General features: G+C 37.9%; 1 protein-coding gene across 2 annotated transcripts in view; it reads right to left on the reverse strand.

Annotated features, from left to right (window-relative positions):
* The window catches only part of GUCY1B1 (guanylate cyclase 1 soluble subunit beta 1), a 60,298-nt gene that overhangs the window by 26,330 nt on the left and 12,820 nt on the right, over positions 1–21,148 (reverse strand). The window contains exons 3-4 of one of the 2 annotated variants that reach the window (XM_089525621.1): positions 2,982–3,082; positions 2,613–2,731 (exon numbers count right to left, since the gene is read on the reverse strand). In XM_089525621.1, coding sequence (XP_089381747.1) covers positions 2,613–2,731; positions 2,982–3,082 — 220 coding nt within the window. The remainder of the gene's footprint in view (positions 1–2,612; positions 2,732–2,981; positions 3,083–21,148) is intronic. The other variant, XM_089525622.1, reaches the window with a different exon arrangement.

The raw sequence follows: 21,148 nt of genomic DNA on the forward strand, positions 1-21,148 counted from the left end.
TTGGCCTGTCTGTTCAGGCCCTAAGTCAGAGTTGATTTGAAAGAAGGTAACAACAATTTTATCAATCTACAGCCAAATATGCTTAAACTTTTGGAGCAAGCAGGGGAAGATACCTCCTTCCAACAACTCTTTCTAATGGACAAAAGAGGCTGTTTGCATAAAATATACCATACATACTCAACTATAAGTCAATCTCATGTATAAATCGAAGGCAGGTTTTAGAACCAAAATTATGAAGCAAAGGATCTTAAGGGTGAAGCAAACAATGGCAAAGAACTTATAAAATTCCAGCAGGCATAACTGTTAGCACTCACACTAAGGACTGGATGAATGACAGAGCAGAAGGGGGACAGTGGTTTCATAACAAGTTACACTCTTGCCTTTCACCAGGGGATGGTCCCTTTTTGATAAGAGTCAAAGTACAGTACTTCCATTGACCCATGAATAAGTTGAATTAGGGTTTTTGGGTTAACTTATCGACTAAAATTTCTAGACTTACACATGAGTATATACAGTAAAGACATGCCTCCTGACTATGGGCCCATACAGACAGTTCAAAATAAAGCTGCTTCGGGCCACTTTGGAGGTATGCAATTTAAATGACACATGCATCTTAAGAGGCCAGAAGCTGTGCCAAAACTGTACACCAGTTGCTTTGGCATTGCTTCTGGCCTCTTAGGATGCATGCAGTATTTAAACAGCATACCTCCAAAGTGACCCAAAGCAGCTTTATTTTGGCCTGTCTGTCCGGGCCCTATTTTAGTAAAAAAGGGAAACTGATAGGGAAATTGCAAGGGAAAAGATAGATGCACTATTACCATTTGTCCATTAAAACCACCATTTCTAGTTCCATTTTCCCATATAAGCAAATGGCAGCAGAGACAGAGTACAGCAGCACTAATACTGCTTTTCAGTCAAAAAGTATTAAAAGGGGAGCAAAATCCACAAGCAGTCAGAAGTCTTGAATCAGGTTGATGTAACAGTTATTAGCAAGGATGGTAAATAGTAGGTTCAAATTGCTGAGGAAGCAATTGGGGCAATGAAGTATCTACAAGATAATCTATTCCCGATACAATATTCTATGAAGATTGTGAACAGTGGCGATTGGTTGGTTGGTTGGAGTGGAAAAGTGTGTCTTACACCCTTACAGAAAGTATAACACAGTTGCATGAGGCAATGGCTAAAATATCACAAAGCATTTAACTGGCTGCCAAAAAAATAGTAAATGACACTTCTCAGTAGGTACTGTGATAGCCTATTGCTTTCACATTTGACAGAAAATGAGGAAAAACACAAAGTAACTTCCCCCAGTTCTAAATACACCATAGATTCACCTATTTAAGTAAAACACTGGGATATGTTGGTGGGGGGGGGGTGCTCCTGCACTTTTAATAGATGTTTAGATGGTGGAAATTTAAGCAGATGCAGTTTGTCATTATGCCAGTGTATATGAGGAATGTTAAAGAATAGGATCTCCATTATTTTAAAATAAGATACAGTATACAGGACAGATATAACGTTTGTTACTGAAGGCAACATTCCCCTGACACTACATCTCCCAGAATCTCCCAACCAGCATGGCTACAGAAGATTATAGGAGATGTGGGTCAAAATATAACTTTCATTAGCTATTGGTATATTTAATAATAATAATAATAATAATAATAATAATAATAATAATAATAATTTTTATATATCCCTGCGGATTGAGGCAGGAGTACAGCACAATTTTAAAATTACAGTTAGTTAAAATATATAGGCATATTGATGGACATTTTCTCTGTGTGGTTCTTTTCTGAGTGCTATAAAATGTCAAGAAACATACTCTCTGTTGCTATTTTAAAAATATGAGTAGGCAAATAAAGCACTCCCTAAAGTATCTTAGATTAACCACCACTTTGTGTTTGATTGATTTTGGGGGCAGTAATCATGTGAAAGACACTCTTGGGATTTCTCAAATTGCACTTATCTACTAACTGCCTTACATTTACATGTTGCATTAGTAATATTTTCAGCTTCCCATTATACAGAAAGGAGAAATTACATCTTTTAAAAAGACAAATTATTTTTAATTGTCTCCTTTTACTTGCTTTCCAGATAGGTTTCTCACGTTTGTATCCTTGAACTAAAGGTGTATTCTTTAAATAAAAGTCATTCCAATACTTAAAAGTTGAAAAAGTATAAGTATGCCTGCTACAGCTTTGAAATGTTTGTTCAGTCCATGCATAGATATTGACATGGACATATAAATTCTGGGATCCTAGTCAGCTTGGAGCCTTTCAGCAATTTTGTATTATGAATACATCAGTAATACTGTATCTACAAGGGCACAAAGTAATTGATTCTGGATAATTAATCAGTTTAAGATGCTTCAACATCTCATCAATACAAATAAAGACAATCCTATTTCTTTCCTGATTAATCAAAATACATAGAGGGTAATAAAATCAGGTTAAATCGGGTTTCTGAGCAGATGATCCTGTGTGCACTTGTATGGAAGTAAGACCTGCTGAACACAGGGGGACTTGCTTCTAAATAAATTATTTAGCATGCTGTTCATGTTGACTTTACATCAGAATCCAACCACTGATGGTCTGTCACAGATCACTTACCTGCAAAAATTCTCGGACATTTGAACCCAACACACGCAGGATGGTGTCATAACCAGATTCTTGGCAAAACACGAAAAACATTTTCCCAAACATCTGAAGGATTTCTCCAGCATTAAGGTCTAGAGAAAACATGAACGCATTTTTGATAGTTTGAAGATATCAAGAGCCCACTTCCTTTACTGAGCTAACATACCACATTTGTTGCTTTCTAATAATGTTAATATAACATTAGGAGACCAAAGACATGGCAAATTTTAAAATGAACAAGACAAGCAACACCCAAAGGAAATCAAGGAACATGATATCCTAATTGCTTGAGCTTCAGGTTTTCTTCAGAATTAACCCTGAAGGAAAACATGATTTACTTACTAAGAACTTTGCTTGCTGCAGCAACCAAATCATATGTTTTGGAATCATCGTAAATAATTCTGACTAGAAACTGCCCTTCTTCATCCAATTGGGCCTCCCGCCTAGAAAAAAAGATATGAAACAAAGATGCATATAGGTGAATGTGTCCAAATATTCAGAGTTATCAGTGCTTACTTAGTAAGTGAAAAAAACTGGAAAGTGGTAGGAGTAAGAAAAAGATTAGTTTTATATCATTTAAATGATACCGGAATTAAATTGGGGAAGTGAAATTTCATTTCTTATCAGCAGCTAAAATATTAACTGGAAGCCCTCAAAATAATATCACAGGAATTTTAATATTGGTCTGTGTTTGAAATTCTGAAATTTACCTATTTATTAAAATTTAAGGAAGGCAGGGTCAGGTGTTATGTACATTATTGATACAGAACAACATTCTTTATTGGCATGAGAAATAGACAATATTAGAATCTGAGTTGATTTTCAAGCTTACATTGAATGGGAATGAAATTTTATATGCATAAATTCACTTTGGAATCATGTTTTAATATCATTATGTATTAACCCTCAGCTACTAGGTTAGAAATTGTTTGCATTGTGCGAGGGCTGAAACACACGACTGCATTAAGCTAGTTTCACACTAGCTTAGAAGTGTGATGTTTAGACATGTCACTCCTCAAGCTGCCAAGAATTTATGCTGGCGATGACATGCTGGCGGCTTCTGGGTGACTCAGGGGTGGGGCGTTTAGATGCCACTTGCCCCAGAGCCAGCAAAAAGCTGGCTCTAGAGACAAAGGGGCAGCTCCCTCCCCACAAAAAATCCACTCCTATTTGGGTTGGAAGCTGGCTGGATTAGGGCCATCGTAGGGTTGCCATAATTGTCCACTATTACCAGGGACAAAATGTAAGACAAATACAAGACCAAACTGTAGGACAACTGCAGGACAAAACTCAGCCCAAAATGTAGGACATTTAAGGTCCTCCATTTTTCTTAAATGTCCTAATATTGGGCTGAGTTTTGTCCTGCAGTTGTCCTACAGTTTGCTCTTGAATTTGTTCCACATTTTGTCCCTGGTAATAGTGGACAATTATGGCAACTATGCATCTGTTTGCTGCAGCCCCAATCCAGCCTTAAATGGCGCAGCTCCAAGCTGCCCCATTAGGGCTGTCTGTTTCGCCCTGAGTTTTCATACCCCAATGAGAATTCCATTTTATTGATAGTTAAAGTAATTAGGTTTAATATATATTTCAACAAAAATGCAAATATACTCTCAAATAGCTTTATGGTTAACCAGAACACATGACTAATGCTTTGCTACATCACAGTACAACAAAAAGAAAGAAAGAAAGAAAGAAAGAAAGAAAGAAAGAAAGAAAGAAGAAAGCCCTGTCCTTTTAATATTGTTTTGGCTATGTGCTCCTTTATTTTAATTTAGTCAAGAAAATCACTATTTTTAGAATTAAAGGTAGATTACCATCCGGAGTATATTTATGTGAAGCTGTGATAATCCTGAAAAAAGGAAATGTTTCTAGACGATTAGAAAATGATATTGTGCCTCCCCTTTTTATTTTTTGAAGAAATTATTTCAGTCACAAGCAATGATGAATTTAGCCTCCTCACGGAGGATGAGAAGAAAGAAAAAGGAAAGGAAGAAGGTGGTAACTGGTTCCATAACTGTATTTCTTAAAGGATGTTAGAACAAGGGCGACAATAAATGCAGTTAAATATTAAGCCAGCTATATTTGCAGTCTTCCACACCTGCCTCCATTGTTGTTTCTCCTTATAAATCAGCACAGTGGCATGAAAAGTTACAGTTTTATTCATGTAAACATTTAGTCTGAAAGGCAAGGAAGCAATGAACCCTGCAAAGCATGTCACTCCCACCTGCAAGGAATAAACTGTAATTATGGGAACCAGCAGTTTGGGAGGCTGGGACATATAGGGACCAAACAGACAGGCCAAAATAAAGCTGCTTCGGGTCACTTTGGAGGTATGCTGTTTAAAGGATACACACATCTCGAGAAGCCAGAAGCTGCGCCAAAGCATGGCTTTGGCGTGGCTTCCAGCCTCTTAGGATGCATGCATCATTTCCTTTCTTACAAATATGCTCTCCTTTTGCTGGGAAACCAAGTATAGTATGTTCCACCATCTATACTAACTTGAAACTATCACAAAACTATAAATCTCAAAATTCCAGAGTACTGAGCCATGGCTGTTAAAGTGGTGTCAAACTGCATTATGTCTACAATGCAAATTAGACCTGAGTCTGACATAGACCAAGAAACATACTGTATATAAAGTCATATACAAGTCAACCTCATGTATAAGTCAAGGGAAGGTTTCAGGGTCAAAATAATGGATTTTGGTATGACCCGTGGATAAGTCTAGGGTAAAACTTAGGTGGTTATAACGAAGGATGGAAATGGGAAAATACCACTTCCATCCTGCCTTCTCCTTCTCTGGACCTCTCTCATCCACCAAACACAGTTTCCCAGGTGCTGGAGGAGAGGTTTTAACATCCAATTGAGAAGGGAAGCAAATGGTGTTAAATCAGGTGATTCTTCCATGGAAAGAGGAGGCTTGCAAATCAGACTGGGGAGGGAAGCAAGTGGTATTAAATGGGGAGTTTCTTCCATGAGAAGAAAAGGCTTGCAAATCGGACTGGGAACCTCTTTCACACACATACACACACACTGAAAAACACATGCCTTGAGGCACCAAGAGTGGAACAGTACTAGTTATTGACCCATATATAAGTCAGCCCAGGATTTTAGGGTCAATTTTGGCATATAAATTTCTCGACTTATAGTCAAGTATATATAGGGCTGCCATAATTGTCCACTTTTACCAGGGACAAAATGTAGGACAAATTCAAGACCAAACTGTAGGGCAACTGCAGGACAAAACTCAGCTCAAAATGTAGGACATTTAAGGTCCACCATTTTTCTTCAATGTCCTACATTTTGGGCTGAGTTTTGTCCTGCAGTTGTCCTACAGTTTGGTCTTGAATTTGTTCCACATTTTGTCCCTGGTAAAAGTGGACAATTATGGCAACCCTAAGTATATACGGTAGTTTTAAACACCTCTCTATGTGTTTACATTTCTCTAAGATTAAAGAAAAATTGTGAAGGTCTGTCTTCTCTATTTCCAAATGACAGGTATACAGCAGTAAAGATATGAACAAACAACTAGAGTAATGATGGAGTTAAAAATAAAGCAAGTGACTTGAAAGACTCATCCTGTTGAACATATGCTTAATGTTTCCTCCCTATGCAGAAAATGTATCACAGGGTCACACCTCATTTCCTCTGTTTATTTGTCCTTTATCAGATCCAAAATACAGTACAGGCACACCAAGAAAGCACACTTAAAAACTGCTTGTCTTTATAAAATTTCTCTGCACTTCATTACAATGGAAGTTATAGCACTGAGATAAGCTGATGAACGTGTTCTTCCTAAATTGTACTTTGTGTCCCCTTTTAATCTAAACATATCTAAGGGTAGTATTTTTCATTAGAAAATAAGACCAATACTAACAGAGGGAGTGACCTACCTGAAGTAAGTAATTTTTAATTTGCATTAACTGCCAAACTTAGACATCTATGAAGTTTTTAATGTATAGCTAATACCCATACCCTGTTCTTGCTTCTCCATAGTTAAATCTTCCTTGTTGTGAAGACTAGTATTCTTAATAGCTGTTACCAGATTACATGTTTTTATTTCTTCTTCATCATCATATTTATTTTTATATAAACCATTAACACATCATATACCCATTGTAGGAAAAACACATATTAATACAACTACAATAGCTTTATAGATATATTTCATTAAATATAATACAGATCACATAGTCATAAGGGATCTAGTTAAAACAGACCAATTAAAAAACATAGCCACCTTTCACTTCTTTCAACTTCATCTTCTGCCTTGCTTATGTCAACAGCTTTGTGCATTCTTTTCAAAAAAATTAGCACTGTCTTTGGCAAAGGACAGTTATTTCCAGTTGTGAAGGAGTGAAACAAACCTCTTTTACTTTAATATTATACATGTAGATTTTTTCATATGAAAGCAGTTTTAACATGAACAATTTTGACATGAACTGTCCCAACCTGGGTTGTGAATTCTACATTGTCCCTTTGGCTCTTTGTTTGGTATGTTTCATACTAATGGTATACCTCAGTTAACAAAATATTGTAGATGTATTGCTGTGCATTACTTCTTTAAGATAATATTTGGTATGAAAGGCAGAAATAACACAGAACAAATAAGGATACCGGTAGTTTTTACACCACTAAAAAGAAGAGCTGTTCTACATGTTTCAGCAAACTTTTTCTTCAAAAGTAATAATGTGCACATGTGAAATGACATGGAACCACACCAGCTCCTGTGTCTTTTATCCATATCACTTCCACCAGAAAAACCTACGTCTCACTGTTTAGATTGTGAAAATGTGGGCATAGTTGGTTTGAGGGCATTTTGCCTCAATCATTGCCTGATTCCTACTTCTTTCAACAGAGTTTAATTTTTTTAAAAAAATGTTATCCATAAGCTTGTAAATCTGTCACAGAAACATTTTACATTGCTTTTTTGAAATAAATGTATTTGTTCATAGATCGATGAAATTATTTCCTCTGTAATATAAGACAACTTTCTTAGAATATCTAAAAAGTAATGGTCTTTGATAATGATAACATCAAATAAATTGTTAGCCTTGTGCAGATCTTCTAGAAATATAAAAGTATGCAAGATGTGACTCCTCTATATAAAAGATGCCAGTCCTTTACATAAGAAATCATAAACTAAACATTCATTTTAAGTAATTCCAAAGGAATAAAGAGATTCTGCATTTGTCTGAAAAGAAAAACATTTAGGCATGTGTCCCTAAACTGAATGACAATCAAAAATGCTATTAAGGTTAAGCAATAATAATAATAATGATAATAAAAAATTTATTTATATACTGCCCTTCTACAAATCAGGGCGGTGTACAACAATCCACAAGATACAATACATAAAAATTATACATTCAGATTAAAATCCAATAAAACACTCCAGCCAGCTTGCCACTACTGACGTAAAGAAGCAACTGCAGTACACATTTTTAATTTTATTAAAAATGTTCTTAGCAATTCTTAAACAATATAAACTGTATTGTTATTCTATGAAGAATTATTCTAATCACAAATCATTTAAACAAAACAATTTATCTAATAAAAGTTAATGTACTTTGGATCTATTTTACTTATATGATGGATTTTCCTCCTTTAATTATTAGACATTTCTTTCTTATATATAAGATGCACAGCTATAATCTAAGATAATATAAATTGATGTCTAATCCATCGAGCTAAAGGGAAGAAAATAATGATAGAGATACAATTAACTTCTCAGGAACATCGGCAGTCCTCAAAATATCACAGTATGGGTTCCTATGGCACTGCAGTTAATAGCCACTTCGGGAGGAGAATTAAAATGACTATCAGGGTCCCATGGATCTGATCTAAATTATATACAATGGCTATTTTTAATGAAAGATAAAGGCATATGAAATTTCATTCACAGATCTGGTTTGAACCTCATTTGCTTTGTACAACCAAAGGATAAATTCTTGAGCCATGTGGCTGCTGATTTTTACCCTATTTTAGATTTTTATCTTTCATGTTTTATTTATGTTCTTTATCACTTACTTATTTAACCTGCAGACCACCCAGAAAAATTTACTTATTGGACAGTATAAAAAAGTTTATTGAACAAAGACATTTGCAATGTGAAGAGGGAAGTAGCTAGCAAGGCTGTTTATATTTAGCATATTGGGGGTTCCCAGACATAATGGGACAATAAAATGACACAGTCCCACCTCCCTTCTCCATAAACAATTTGGGCTAAAAAAAACATCTTAAAGGTCCTTATGTTAGGCCTGTATGTTTGCCCAAACTATTTACAGTCAAGGTGGGGGACATCCAAAAATGGCGGGAAGGGTAGGGGCAGGAAAGTGCTTTGTCGAAGTTTCAGGATAGGGAAAATAAAATATTTATCTTGCTTTAACTTTATGAACTGGCTGAAGATTTTTCCGTTTACTTTTCTAACTTGAAAAAAAAACCCTCTTGTGACCACTGAGGGGTCTAAGGAGAGGCCATATTTCCTGTGATTTGGTTTATAGGTAAGGTAACTTTGGGCCTTTCAGGTATTTTTGCAACTAACAGAAGCACCATCCAGCACTGTCATTGGTAAGTGACTGTGTAGATCTACAGTCCGAAACATCTGGAGAGTCAAAAGTGTTCTGCCTCTCCCATGTGGAAATTGCAATTGTTAAATAATGTACCAATATTTCCTGTAATCAAAATTTAGTAATTTTAGTATTAATTATTAATAACGATTCATAAAAAAAGTTTTGTTACACTAATTGTTATTAATGAAAGCCAATGTGGTGTAGTAGTTTGAGCCCTGGGCTATGAATCTGGTGATCAAGGTTCATATCCCCGCTTGGCTATATGAAGAAACTCACTGAATGACCTTGGCCAAGTCACATGCTCTCAGCTTCAGAGGAAGGCAAACCCCTTCTTAACAAATCTTGCCAAGAAAATCCTATGATAGGTTTACATAGGATCATCTTACATCAGAAACAACTTGAAGGCACACACCAATTATTATTAATATATTACTTTAGTCATAGGGGCCAGGGGAGTTTTGTCTGTTTCCTTACTAGAAATCCAGAGGAATCCCTCTCGAAGTATTTTTAAACTTCTAAAAAAGAACAGGACCCTTCTTCTTCCATCAGAAAATAAATAGTAGAAAAATTAACAGCAACTGCAGGAAGTGAGTTTGGCAGCTGCTAACCACACTTCCTGAGTGGGTTTCAAGTTGGTTGGGCACTCCAAATGGTTATTTGCAAACGACTCTTCCAATTCCTGTAGTAATAGAGAACTGGGTTTGCAAAAATGCAGAAAAAAATCTCACCAAGTAAAGTTTGCAAACTTAGCAAAGAATGATTAAATATTCTCTGCTGTCTCTCCCTCTTCCCGCATTCTTTCCCTTGCCCCTCTCTATCACTCTCTTCTCACATGCACACACTTTCTCTGCTCCTACAAATGTCTTCTAATTTGTAGTATTCATGTGGCAACATTACCGACATAACCCAGTAGGAAACACACATTCCATTCACTCTGAATTCTGTCACAAGTAATGAATTAAAGAGATACTTCGGGGGATTTCTCTGTAGACTACACTGCTGAGAATAACTTGAAATAAATAAAGATGACAAAAATATAGCTTTCTTGCATGTAAAGTGGCACATAAGATGCTAAACCCAACAGAGCCCTTTAATTTTTATTGCACATACTGTCTGCTTGTTAACTTTCCATGGGAAAGGGTTTTTTCATTTGTTTTTAAATATAGTGCACATTACCAATTTTAAAAGGCAATGATACTGAAAAGCTGCTCTTGGGAACACTGCAAAAGTACTTCAGTTCCCAGTGATTTGAATAGGAACTGCAGATCAAAATTACCAATCTGGCAAGATAGATGATCGTCCAAAACACACTTTAGAAATAATTAAGTTTGAGACTGCTTTAACTGCCCTGGCTCAGTGTGAGGGAATTCTGGGAACCGTAGGTTTGTGAGACACTTAGCCTTCTCTGTCAGAGAGATCTGGTGCCACAATAAACTACAATTCCTAGGATTCCCTAGCACTGAGCCAAAGCAGTTAAAGCAGTTTCAATCTGGATGACTTCTGCAGTGTATTTTGGACCTATGTGATACAGTCAGCCCTCCGTACCCATGGATTCAACCATCTATGGCTTGAAAATATTACACACGCACACATTCAAAAAAGCACATCTTGATTTTTCCATTTTATATAAGGAACACCATTTTACTTTATCAGTGCATATAATGGGACTTGAGCAGCCACGGATTTTGATATTTACAGAGGTGCTGAAACTAAACCCCTGTGGATACCAAGGGCCCACTAAATTGTTATGAGTGCAATTGTGTAGTTAAGAATAAGAATTTCATAAGGAACCTGGACTGCTGTTCTGTAGTTACCTGGGTGTACTTTCAATTCAATCCAGTAAAGCCTACCGTATATATTCGACTACAAGTCAATCGCATGTACAAGTCAAGGGCAGGTTTGGGGGCCAAAATATTGGATTTTAATATGACCCATGGATAAGTCGAGGGTAAAACTTAGGGGCATGTAACAAAGGATCTAAATGATGGAGCAAAAGTAAACAATGCCAAAGAACAAAATTCCAGCAGATACAACTTTGTGCTTACTTTAAAGGCTGGATGGCTGAGAGAATAGAGGGAGGTAGTGCTTTCAGAACCAATTACACTCTTTCTTTTCACCAGGGGATGGTTCCTTTTTTTTAAAAAAAAATGAGAGTTAAAGTACAGTACCTACATTGACCCATGGATAAGTTTACTCAGTTTTTTTGGGTCAATTTTTCAACCTAAATTTCTAGACCTATACATGAGTATATACAGTATGTCTCAGTAGAGAGTAAGAGTGGAATCTATAAATTCCACTCTTACTGCGGCGCGTTACAGACCGCCTAAAAGCGGCAGTCTGCCGGTGCTGCCAGTTGCTCCGCGAGGGAGCCGCAGCAGCCAAACCGCGCAGCTCCCTCACGGAGCAAAAAGAAGCCCCAATATGGCGCTTCTTTTTGCGCCCTGGAAGTGGCGCCGTGAAGCACTAGTCGAGCACTCGCGGCATTACTTCCAGGTTGCGATTTCCGGATGCTATGCGTCTGCGACGTCAAGATGGCGGCGCCTGTGTGGACAGGCGCTGCCATTTTGTATGGACCCAGTCCATACTAGGGTTGAGGGGCGTCTAATACCTAACCCTAATACGCCCCTTCCTAACCCTAACACGTACTTTCGGCACATGTGTAACGCGCCTGAATGAGCCTTTGGATGATGCTCAATTCAGGGTAAAGAATTTGCAGACCTCCCATGGTTGGGAAGGTCCTTAAACTTCATCCAGACCACAGCAAACAGTACATAATCAAACACAGAATTATGTTGGCCTGTTACAGACTGCCAAAATAAAGCTGCTTCGGGTCTCTTTGGAAGTATGCTATTTAAATGGTGCATGGGTCCAAAGAGTCCGGAGGTCGCGCCAAAGCCACACTCCATTCCTAAGCACTGGAGTGCAGCTTTGGCGCAGCTTCTGGATTCTTGGGGTGCATGCATCATTTAAACAGCATACCTCCAAAGAGACCCGAAGCAGCTTTATTTTGGCTGTCTGTAACAGGCCGTTATGTATGCTCCTTTGTATACGTTTACCTAGCCTAAAACATTAAAAAGGAATATATTTTTCTTGTAAATTTCTAAAGTCAGGCAATTTGTCCAAAGAAGTTATAAATTATATATTTCATTTTTTAAAAAGTAACAGATCATTCATATTTCATTTTTCACACACATTGCCATTCCTTCCCCTCTGAAAAAAAATGATGGGGAAAAATGATGTTCATGTCATTTCAAAATATCTGGAAATTATACATTATTAGGGGAAATTTGGGGCAGCTTTTGGGCCAGAATATTTCAGCAGCATCCCAGAATATTCTAGCTAGTGTTGACCTGCCTGTAGATTGGCCCAAAAGGTTCACACCAATCAATAAAATAAAATAAAGCTCAAACCAACCTAATCTACTGGGTTCGTTTGCTATGGGATCAGATTTTTGTCTGTGTTTCGTTTTAAAACAATATTTGTTTGTTTCATCTTTACAGCTACTTTCTATCTTGTGACTGCTTTAAACAGGCAGTCAAAATTTACTGATAACTAGGGTGAAGTATTGGAATTCTTATACAAACTCAAGGTTTTAACCACACAGGTATTAGCAACAGAAACTGTGGTGTAATTGTCTTAATATGCTGGTTGGAAACTAGCCTAGGGCTGCAATCTTTGAAAACTCCCATCTGCAGCTGAGACTGGCTTCTCATGAAGTTCATGTAGCATAGTAGCAAGATTTTAAGGTCTGTATGTGGGAGGTTTTCTTTGAAAATGGCTGCCAAGTCAAACAAACAAAAAAGCAAAGTGATTTTCAATTGATGTCATCTTTATCCCTTTCTTCTCAAAATAGGGTGTGCTTCATCCCAACTAGACTGTAGAAGACATAATAATGCTTGATACTGTCTATAGAACAAGAGCTTAGCTATATCTCATTCTCCATAATTCACAATTCGTTTTGTGAAAATGTACCAGTTTTGAGAAAATACCATATTGCTATACATACCATATGTGTGTTCTAACTATTCTACCAAGTGCTAAATTGCTGCAATGAAATACCCACCTGACAAGTGTATGACCACATGAATTTTTTGTGGTGTGCCTTCAAGTTGCTTCCAACTTGATACTACTGTGACACTAACGCAATGTGTTTTCTTGGCACAATTTCTTCAGAGGTGGTTTGCCCTTGCCTTCCTTTGGGACTGAGAGTGTGTGACATATCCAGGGTCACCCAGTAGGCTACCATGGTTGAGTTGGGTTTGAAGCCTGGTCTCCAGAATCATAGTTGAACACTATGCCACTTTTATACATATATGTATGAATATGTACATACATATACATATATATCTCCTTCTTATAACTGGTAGTGAAGATAATAATTTATAAAAATATATAATGCTTGAGAACTCTTTACAGATTCTAAATGTCTTAATTCATACACACACACACACACACACACACACATTGTCAGAATTAAAAACAAAACAAAACAAAAAGAATAGTCCAGCTCTTTAACTTTTCAACTGGAATTGGCTATTAATAGGATATCAGATTAGCTACACTAAGAGGAGAAAATTAATAGGCTACAGCTGACCTTTTAAGGAATTTTTCTCCTGGTCCACCCAGCTCCTGTTGCTTTCCCCTCTCCCCCTTCCATAAAACAGGAAAAAATAACTATTAGTTCAGCTTGGAGCATTTGAGAAGCCAGCTTTGTTCAAATATAAATTTGACAATGCAACATTATTGCAGACAATTATGATTTTAGGTTGCAAGCCTACTTTCACTCAACAGGAAATAATTCCCAAGGAGATTTTTTTCTTCTTCAAATCACCTGCTCATCCTTTCTTTAAAGTACCCATTACTCAATAGCAGCAAATGTCATTTCAGTGCTTAGACATACAATTGTAATGTCTTCTGGAATTATTCTGACAATATTTACTACCATGAACTATTCTCCTAAATTCTACCATGGAAAGCAGCCCTTTTCATCTTAATGAATGGTAGCAATGGCTGTGTTTCCATCAGTTTTATCTACCTCGTCTCATCTGCCACCAAGATAATAGCTATGCTTGGACACCACAATAAAACATAGGCCCCATATAGACAGGCCAAAATAAAGCTGCTTCAGGTTACTTTGCAGGTATGCTGTTTAAATGATGCATGTGTACTAAGAATCCAGAAGCCGCACCAAAGCCACGATCCTAAGGAATGGAGCGCATCTTTGGTGCAAATTCCAGACTCTTATTACGCATGCATCATTAAAACAGCATACCTCCAAAGTGACCCGAAGCAGCTTTATTTTGGCCTGTCTGTATGGGGCCATAGTTTATCACGATAAGCCTCCCTTGGGCTTGTGCATCTCCCCTCCCCTTTCTTCCTATGGTATAATTTAGAAGCTAACCATAGTATTTTGAAACAACACAATTGTATAGTTGATAGCTTTACACTGTCTTGTTTTGAACAAGTGAATGAAGAATAACAACTGTTTGTTAGGTTCAGGAAAATGGCAAACCATGGTTAATCAAAAGAAGAAAAAGCTTTCATTTCCTCCTCACAGCCAGGCTGAAGAAAAGTGAAACAGTCAAGTCCAGCAGGAAGATACTCTCATCTCAGGCACTTTCTACACAGGACAAATAAAATGGCCAGCCCAAACCCTGGTTCTGATGCAAACGGACAGGATGATGTCTGGCCCATTCAGCACCAGAACCAGGGTAAACCTCACTTTATATTACAATAACTCTGTTTGGCCTGATCTTCCCAAAAGAACCAGAGCCCTCCATTCTGACACTGGATGGCTCTTTCAAATGTGTCCTGCTATGCCTATTGCCATCACTACTGCACATCACGCAGTCTGAGGTCAGAACCAAGTGCCTACCATGTGCCCAACATTGTTCTGACCTCAGAGAGAAGAGACATGCTGCGGCGATGCCAGGTGGCACAGCAGGACCTGCATGCAAACAGCCAGCCAGAGTGAGAACAGAGGGCTGAGGTAATGGGGGAGGTTGGGGCAGCTCCAATACCCAGATACTGCAGGCTGCCCCCCAGAGTATCCTGGCCAGTGCAGACAGGACCTCAATTAAAGTATACCATGTTGATTTATTATGAAATTGGTAGTTTACAGCCACTGCCTATCTTTTCCCTCATTTACACAGGATTGCTAGCAGTACTCCAGGTTAGACACAGAATTATAGAGTTGAAAGAGACCACAACGGCCATCAGCCCAACCCCCCCCCCCCCCCCGGCCATACAAGAACACAGAATCAAAGCACCCCTGATATGACCATCCAGTCTCTATTTAAAAGCCTCCAAAGAAGGAGATTCCACCACTCTCCTAGGGAGTGTCTTCTGCTATTGAGCAGCTCTTGTCAGGAAATTCTTCCTAATGTTGAGGTGGAATCTCTTTTCCTGTAGTTATAATCCACTGCTCCGGGTACTGTTCTCTGGAGCAGCAGAAAACAAGCTTGCTCCAGCCTCAGTATGTTACCCCTTCATTTAAATAAGGCTATCATATCACCTCTTAACCTTCTCTTCTCCAGGCTAAACTTATCCAGCTCCCTACATAGAGGGTGTTTTGCTCCTTTGGGTCAGGGACAGAAGATAGCTGGTAAGCCATTCAGGTATCACTGCTTAAACAATAGATGTGATCCAGATAATGCTTAAGAGCACTTAAGTCATATTAAAGAAGAGGTGGATCCCTGTCAGCATGGTGGGGGAACCATTCTGCATTTTGAACATGGTGGAGGGCCACAACATTGTTTTTGTTGTTGTTTAAAGAAAATGATTAAACATTACTTATGTTAAAATTTCATTTACTTTAGTTAGGAACATTTGAAGTCCCATTGTTTTTTTGGTAGGAGAGGTAATCGTATGTTTAAATCTCTTCCTCTGGTGTTAATGATTAAAGCCAGTGGAAGAGATTTAAATGTATGATTACCTTTCCCACAAAAAACAATGGGGCTTAAAAAAATTCTTAACTTTGGTAAAATGATATCGTGCAAAAGTATTCTGTAAATCAGATTTCTCTGATTAGAAAAGTGATTTACAGCCAAACTTTCAAGAAAACAAACTTTCATAACTCAATAAATACTATTTCCAGATGGGTCATGCCAGCCTGAACCTTTTCCTGTTTGTTTTAACCTCACCATCAACATTGGTATTTAAGAATTATCCTGCTTGCCATAGATGTGAAGCAAAGCACATGGAATTCCAAGAAGGTGAATGAAAGGGCAGGCTGGCAAAGAGTGAAGTACTCCATTCCTCCTCTGGAAACACCATAGAAATGAGAAATGATGCCACAAGAGAGAATTCTTCTTCATGCACAGTACAGAAATACAGTTCTCCATCCTCCTTCGGCCAGCCACCTACAGAACAATAACTTTTGTGTGCTTATTCACATGGCTGTTTCACATATGCAACTATCAACATAACAGCACACATCAATGTGATTGTTCTTCTGTTTGGTTGTTGAACTTTAAAGTTAGCTAGCAGCATTTCTCCATACAGTGATTTATGGTTGTGTTAGAAGCTTTCGATCTTGTTCTGTGGAACTTTGACATTTTATCTAGATAATGCATTTTCTACTCACTATTAAATTCTTTGCCATGAATTTTTAATATAAAGAGGAAGAGCTCATTTGTCAGGAATGCTCTCAAGAGAACAATTGTAAAAGTAGAATGGATACAATGGAGGTGGGTGGGAAGAAAGTGCTATAAATCATCAGAGATGTAAATAACATTCAGGCTTCTCTGGAACAAGTTATGTGTCAGGCTGTCACAAACAATGAAGTATGGGAACCGAAACTGTGTCTCTTGCAATTAAACTTTTCCTGAGTCTGTGTTTACCACTTTAAACACATCCCATTAAAAACAGACATCTAAGGGAGGCATTGTTTCTGTTGGGCTGTTTGCCACTATTGTACATAAGTAGCCATGCTGTTCAATGGAATACTGTCAAGCAACCATTTCAAATGAATATTTTAAAAATCACCTTGATTCAAATTAATGTTAATCCACAAACAAATCCTAACATATCTGGCATAGCAGCACTGATATTGTAATATGGTACCTCTCATTTCCCTGTCTTCTGGCATATAAACCAGTAAGCCAAAATTATGGAGGAGATATTATTCATTTAGAAGACACAAACCCTGGGATAGAAGGATCTGAGAAAACCTTAAGCAAATGTTAGTTGATGAAGTTCTTTCTGCGTTGACTTTTAAAACATCAGGTGATGTCTTTATTACTATGGAAATACTGTTAATTAGGAAAGAGCATTTTGGAATACTGTTCTGAAACATTGTATCTAGTATGAATAGAAAAAAAAGCCAAGTGCTGAAGCCCACTCTCAAATAAAAGATACAAAAAGGGTGTTACCTTTCCTGGCATTCACTACAGTTTGGAAAAGTTACCAGAGGGCATGCTGGCTGGATATAATGGAAGTTGTAGTCCAAAAAATCATTTTTCTACTGAACTCTAGCAACTATATGTTTTGCTATATGTTCTTCTAAGATGGGGCAGTAGCTAAGGAGTTGAGCTACTACAATAAGACACCATGCTTGATGAATCTCACTGAGTGGTCTTGGGAGTCATCACCCTCTCAACCCAACTGGTCTCATAGTGATATTGTAAATACGGACACTTTTTCTGAACAGACATATCCTGTTCTCTGACAAACCTAAGTGAAATATGCAAAAATATCTATGCGCAAGAGCCACTAATTACTAAGCAGTTCCTGCAATATAACAACACATAGCTATGTATGCAGTGCCAGATTTGCACTCAAGATATACAACACAGATGGTAGCATGGCCTTGAGTCAATACCATGGTCCACTCTAAATAAATACCTATTGGTCAAATATAATGATTAAGATGTGCACCAGGACAGATACTTCAGCTTCTCTAATACCCACATGAAAAGCTGCACCCATGTCTGTCCCTCTTGTGTACTTTTAGGTGTGTAAAACCCTTCCTCTCCTTTGCCTCTGATCTCTCCATCACATTTTGGCATCACCAAGAAACACAGTAAAGATAAATATTCACATGAGTGTTGCCTGCTTCATTCCTAAAGGTTCTGCGAATATTATAAACACTCAGTTAGTGGAAAAAAATTATCATGAGTAACAAAATTAAATAAAATGGGAATCTGTCCAAGGAACTAACTTTCTGTATAAAGCAAACAGTTCTATTTATAGGACTCTGAATGTGTAGCTATTTTTTGCTAGTTCTGTGGATGAGCGTGCTTAATGTAGGATTTGAAAAACATAGAATCTTCTGAAGATCAAATCAGAATTAACACAAGGCAGAAAAACTAAAAAAAAAAATGCCACATGGAAAACACATTTATATGCTTTTTCTCCTAACAATTGGTCTACAAACATAGAATATTTTATCCAATTCTATTCAACATTTGAAGATTAAATCAACTTTCAACATATAACCAATATATACTTGTTCACAGCCTGTTTAGAATTGTCAGAGAGCATGCAACTGGGGTGTTTCTACATAAGCCCCACCTACCTTAAAATGGATGTTTCAAAATCTGTATCCAAAGATGCATGGCAAGTTTTCATCACAACATAAAATTAAATAAAACTGGGCATGTTCTGGATAAGAATCATTTTAATTCTTGACAGTTGGTAAGATCAGCTCAGTGACATGAAGCTATTTCCCTGTGTTACTATATTGAGCTAAACTCTAGATATTAGTCCCAGCTAGAGTGAACCCAAAGAATCAATGAGCTTTAATCATGTTGATTTATCAACGTCTCAGCAACTGAATGTGTCTGTTCTAGCTGCCTACAGATTTGCCCTTCAGAAAGGGGGGGGGGAGATACTGTGTGCTTTCAAGTCGTTTCCAACTTATGGCAATCCCCAAGCAAACCTATCACGTTTGGGGGTTTTTTTGGGGGTAAGATTTGTTTAGAGGAGGTTTGCCATCACCTTCCCCTGAGGCTGAGAGAGTGTGACTTGTGCAAGGTCAACCAGTGAGTTTCATGGCCAATCAGGAATCAAGCCATAGTCTCCAACACCCAAACTACTACTTCACGCTGACGGTACAAAAGTTTAAACAGCAGCCTTCCTTAGCTTGCAAACTCCTGCCATGTTTGTTCATAGTAGATACTTTATTTAATAATGAGGAAAAGGCCAGGGGGTTCTAGTGGCACATTGATTCTTTAAGGTGCCACGAGATTCCTCCCTTTTTTCTTTTTATAACGAAGTAGGTTTTTCCTCCCAAACACACACACACACACACACACACCTTTGCACACCTTACTTCAATTGTTATATGTTATGATCCTGTCATTTATATCTTCCTTTAGGGTAGTTATGCCAGACAAATCTAATCTCTTTCTTTGATAAAATTACCAGCTTGGTAGATAATAATAATAATTAATAATAATTTGTTTTATTTATATACCGCTATTCCAAAGATCATAGCGCTGAACAGCAAGTAAGCTAATTAGCAAGTAAGCTAATTTGCCCCCAACAGTCTGGGTACTCATTTTAGCGACCTCGGAAGGATGCAAGCCTGAGTCGAGCTTGGGCCCTTTTGCTGGTCTAGAACTCACAAGCTTGTGGTTTTGAATGAATGGCTGCAGTACAGGCATTTAACCACTGCGCCACCAGATGAAGGGAATGATGTGGATATAGTATATCTTGATTTCAGTAAGGCGTTTGACAAAGTTCCCCATGATATTCTTGCAAACAAGCTTGTAAAATGTGGGCTTGACAAAGTAACTGTTACATGGATTTGTAATTTGTTGACTGGCCGAACCCAAAGGGTGCTCAACAATGGCTCTTTTTCATCCTGGAGAGAAGTGACCAGTGGGGTCCCACAGGGCTCTGTCCTGGGCCCAGTGCTATTCAATATCTTTATTAATGACTTGGAGGACAAAATTGGGGGCATACTTATCAAATTTGCAGATGACACCAAATTAGGAGGAGCAGCTAATACTCCAGAGGACAGGATCAAAATTCAAGATGACCTGAATAGACTAGAAAGCTGGGCCAAAGCTAACAAAATGAAATTCAACACGGAGAAATGTAAGGTACTGCACTTAGGGCGGAAAAATGAAATGCACATATACAGGATGGGGGACACCTGGCTGAATGAAACTACATGTGAAAAGGATCTAGGAGTCCAAGTAGACCATAAGTTGAATATGAGTTAACAGTGTGATGCGGCAGCTAACAAGGCCAATGTGATTTTAGGCTGCATCAATAGAAGTATAGTGTCTAGATCAAGGGAAGTAATAGTGCCATTGTATTCTGCTTTGTATCCAGTTCTGGGCACCACAATTTAAAAAGGATGTTGAGAAACTGGAGCGTGTCCAAAGGAGAATGACTAAAATGGTGAAAGGTCTGAAAGCCATGCCCTATAGGAACGACTTAGGGAGCTGGGGATGTTTAGCATGGAGAAAAGAATTATTATTATTATTATTATTATTAAACTTTATTTCTATAGCGCTGTAATTATACACAGCGCTGTACAAAGTCGGTAAAATTAGGAGTAAATAAAAGCCTGCCCAAGGCGTACATTCTAAGATAATAACAATTAAAAGAGGAATAGATAAAATTACCATATAGAAAGGAAAAAACAGATTAAAAACATCAAATATCAAACAAATCACATCACATCAAATATTGTCAGACAGCCAGATAACAAAGAAGGTTAAGAGGTGATATGATAGCCCTGTTTAAATATTTGAAGGGATGTCATATTGAGGAGGGAGCAAGCTTGTTTTCTGCTGCTCCAGAGACTAGGACCTGGAGCAATGGATGCAAGCTACAGGAAAAGAGATTCCACCTCAACATTAGGAGGAACTTCCTGACAGTAAGGGCTGTTCGACAGTGGAACAAACTCCCTCAGAGTGTGGTGGAGTCTCCTTCCTTAGAGGTCTTCAAACAGAGGCTGGACAGCCATCTGTCGGGGATGCT

Source organism: Sceloporus occidentalis, unplaced genomic scaffold (assembly GCF_023333645.1).
Source record: "Sceloporus occidentalis isolate IW3139 unplaced genomic scaffold, rSceOcc1.0.p SCAF_5, whole genome shotgun sequence".
Classification (NCBI taxonomy): domain Eukaryota; kingdom Metazoa; phylum Chordata; class Lepidosauria; order Squamata; family Phrynosomatidae; genus Sceloporus; species Sceloporus occidentalis.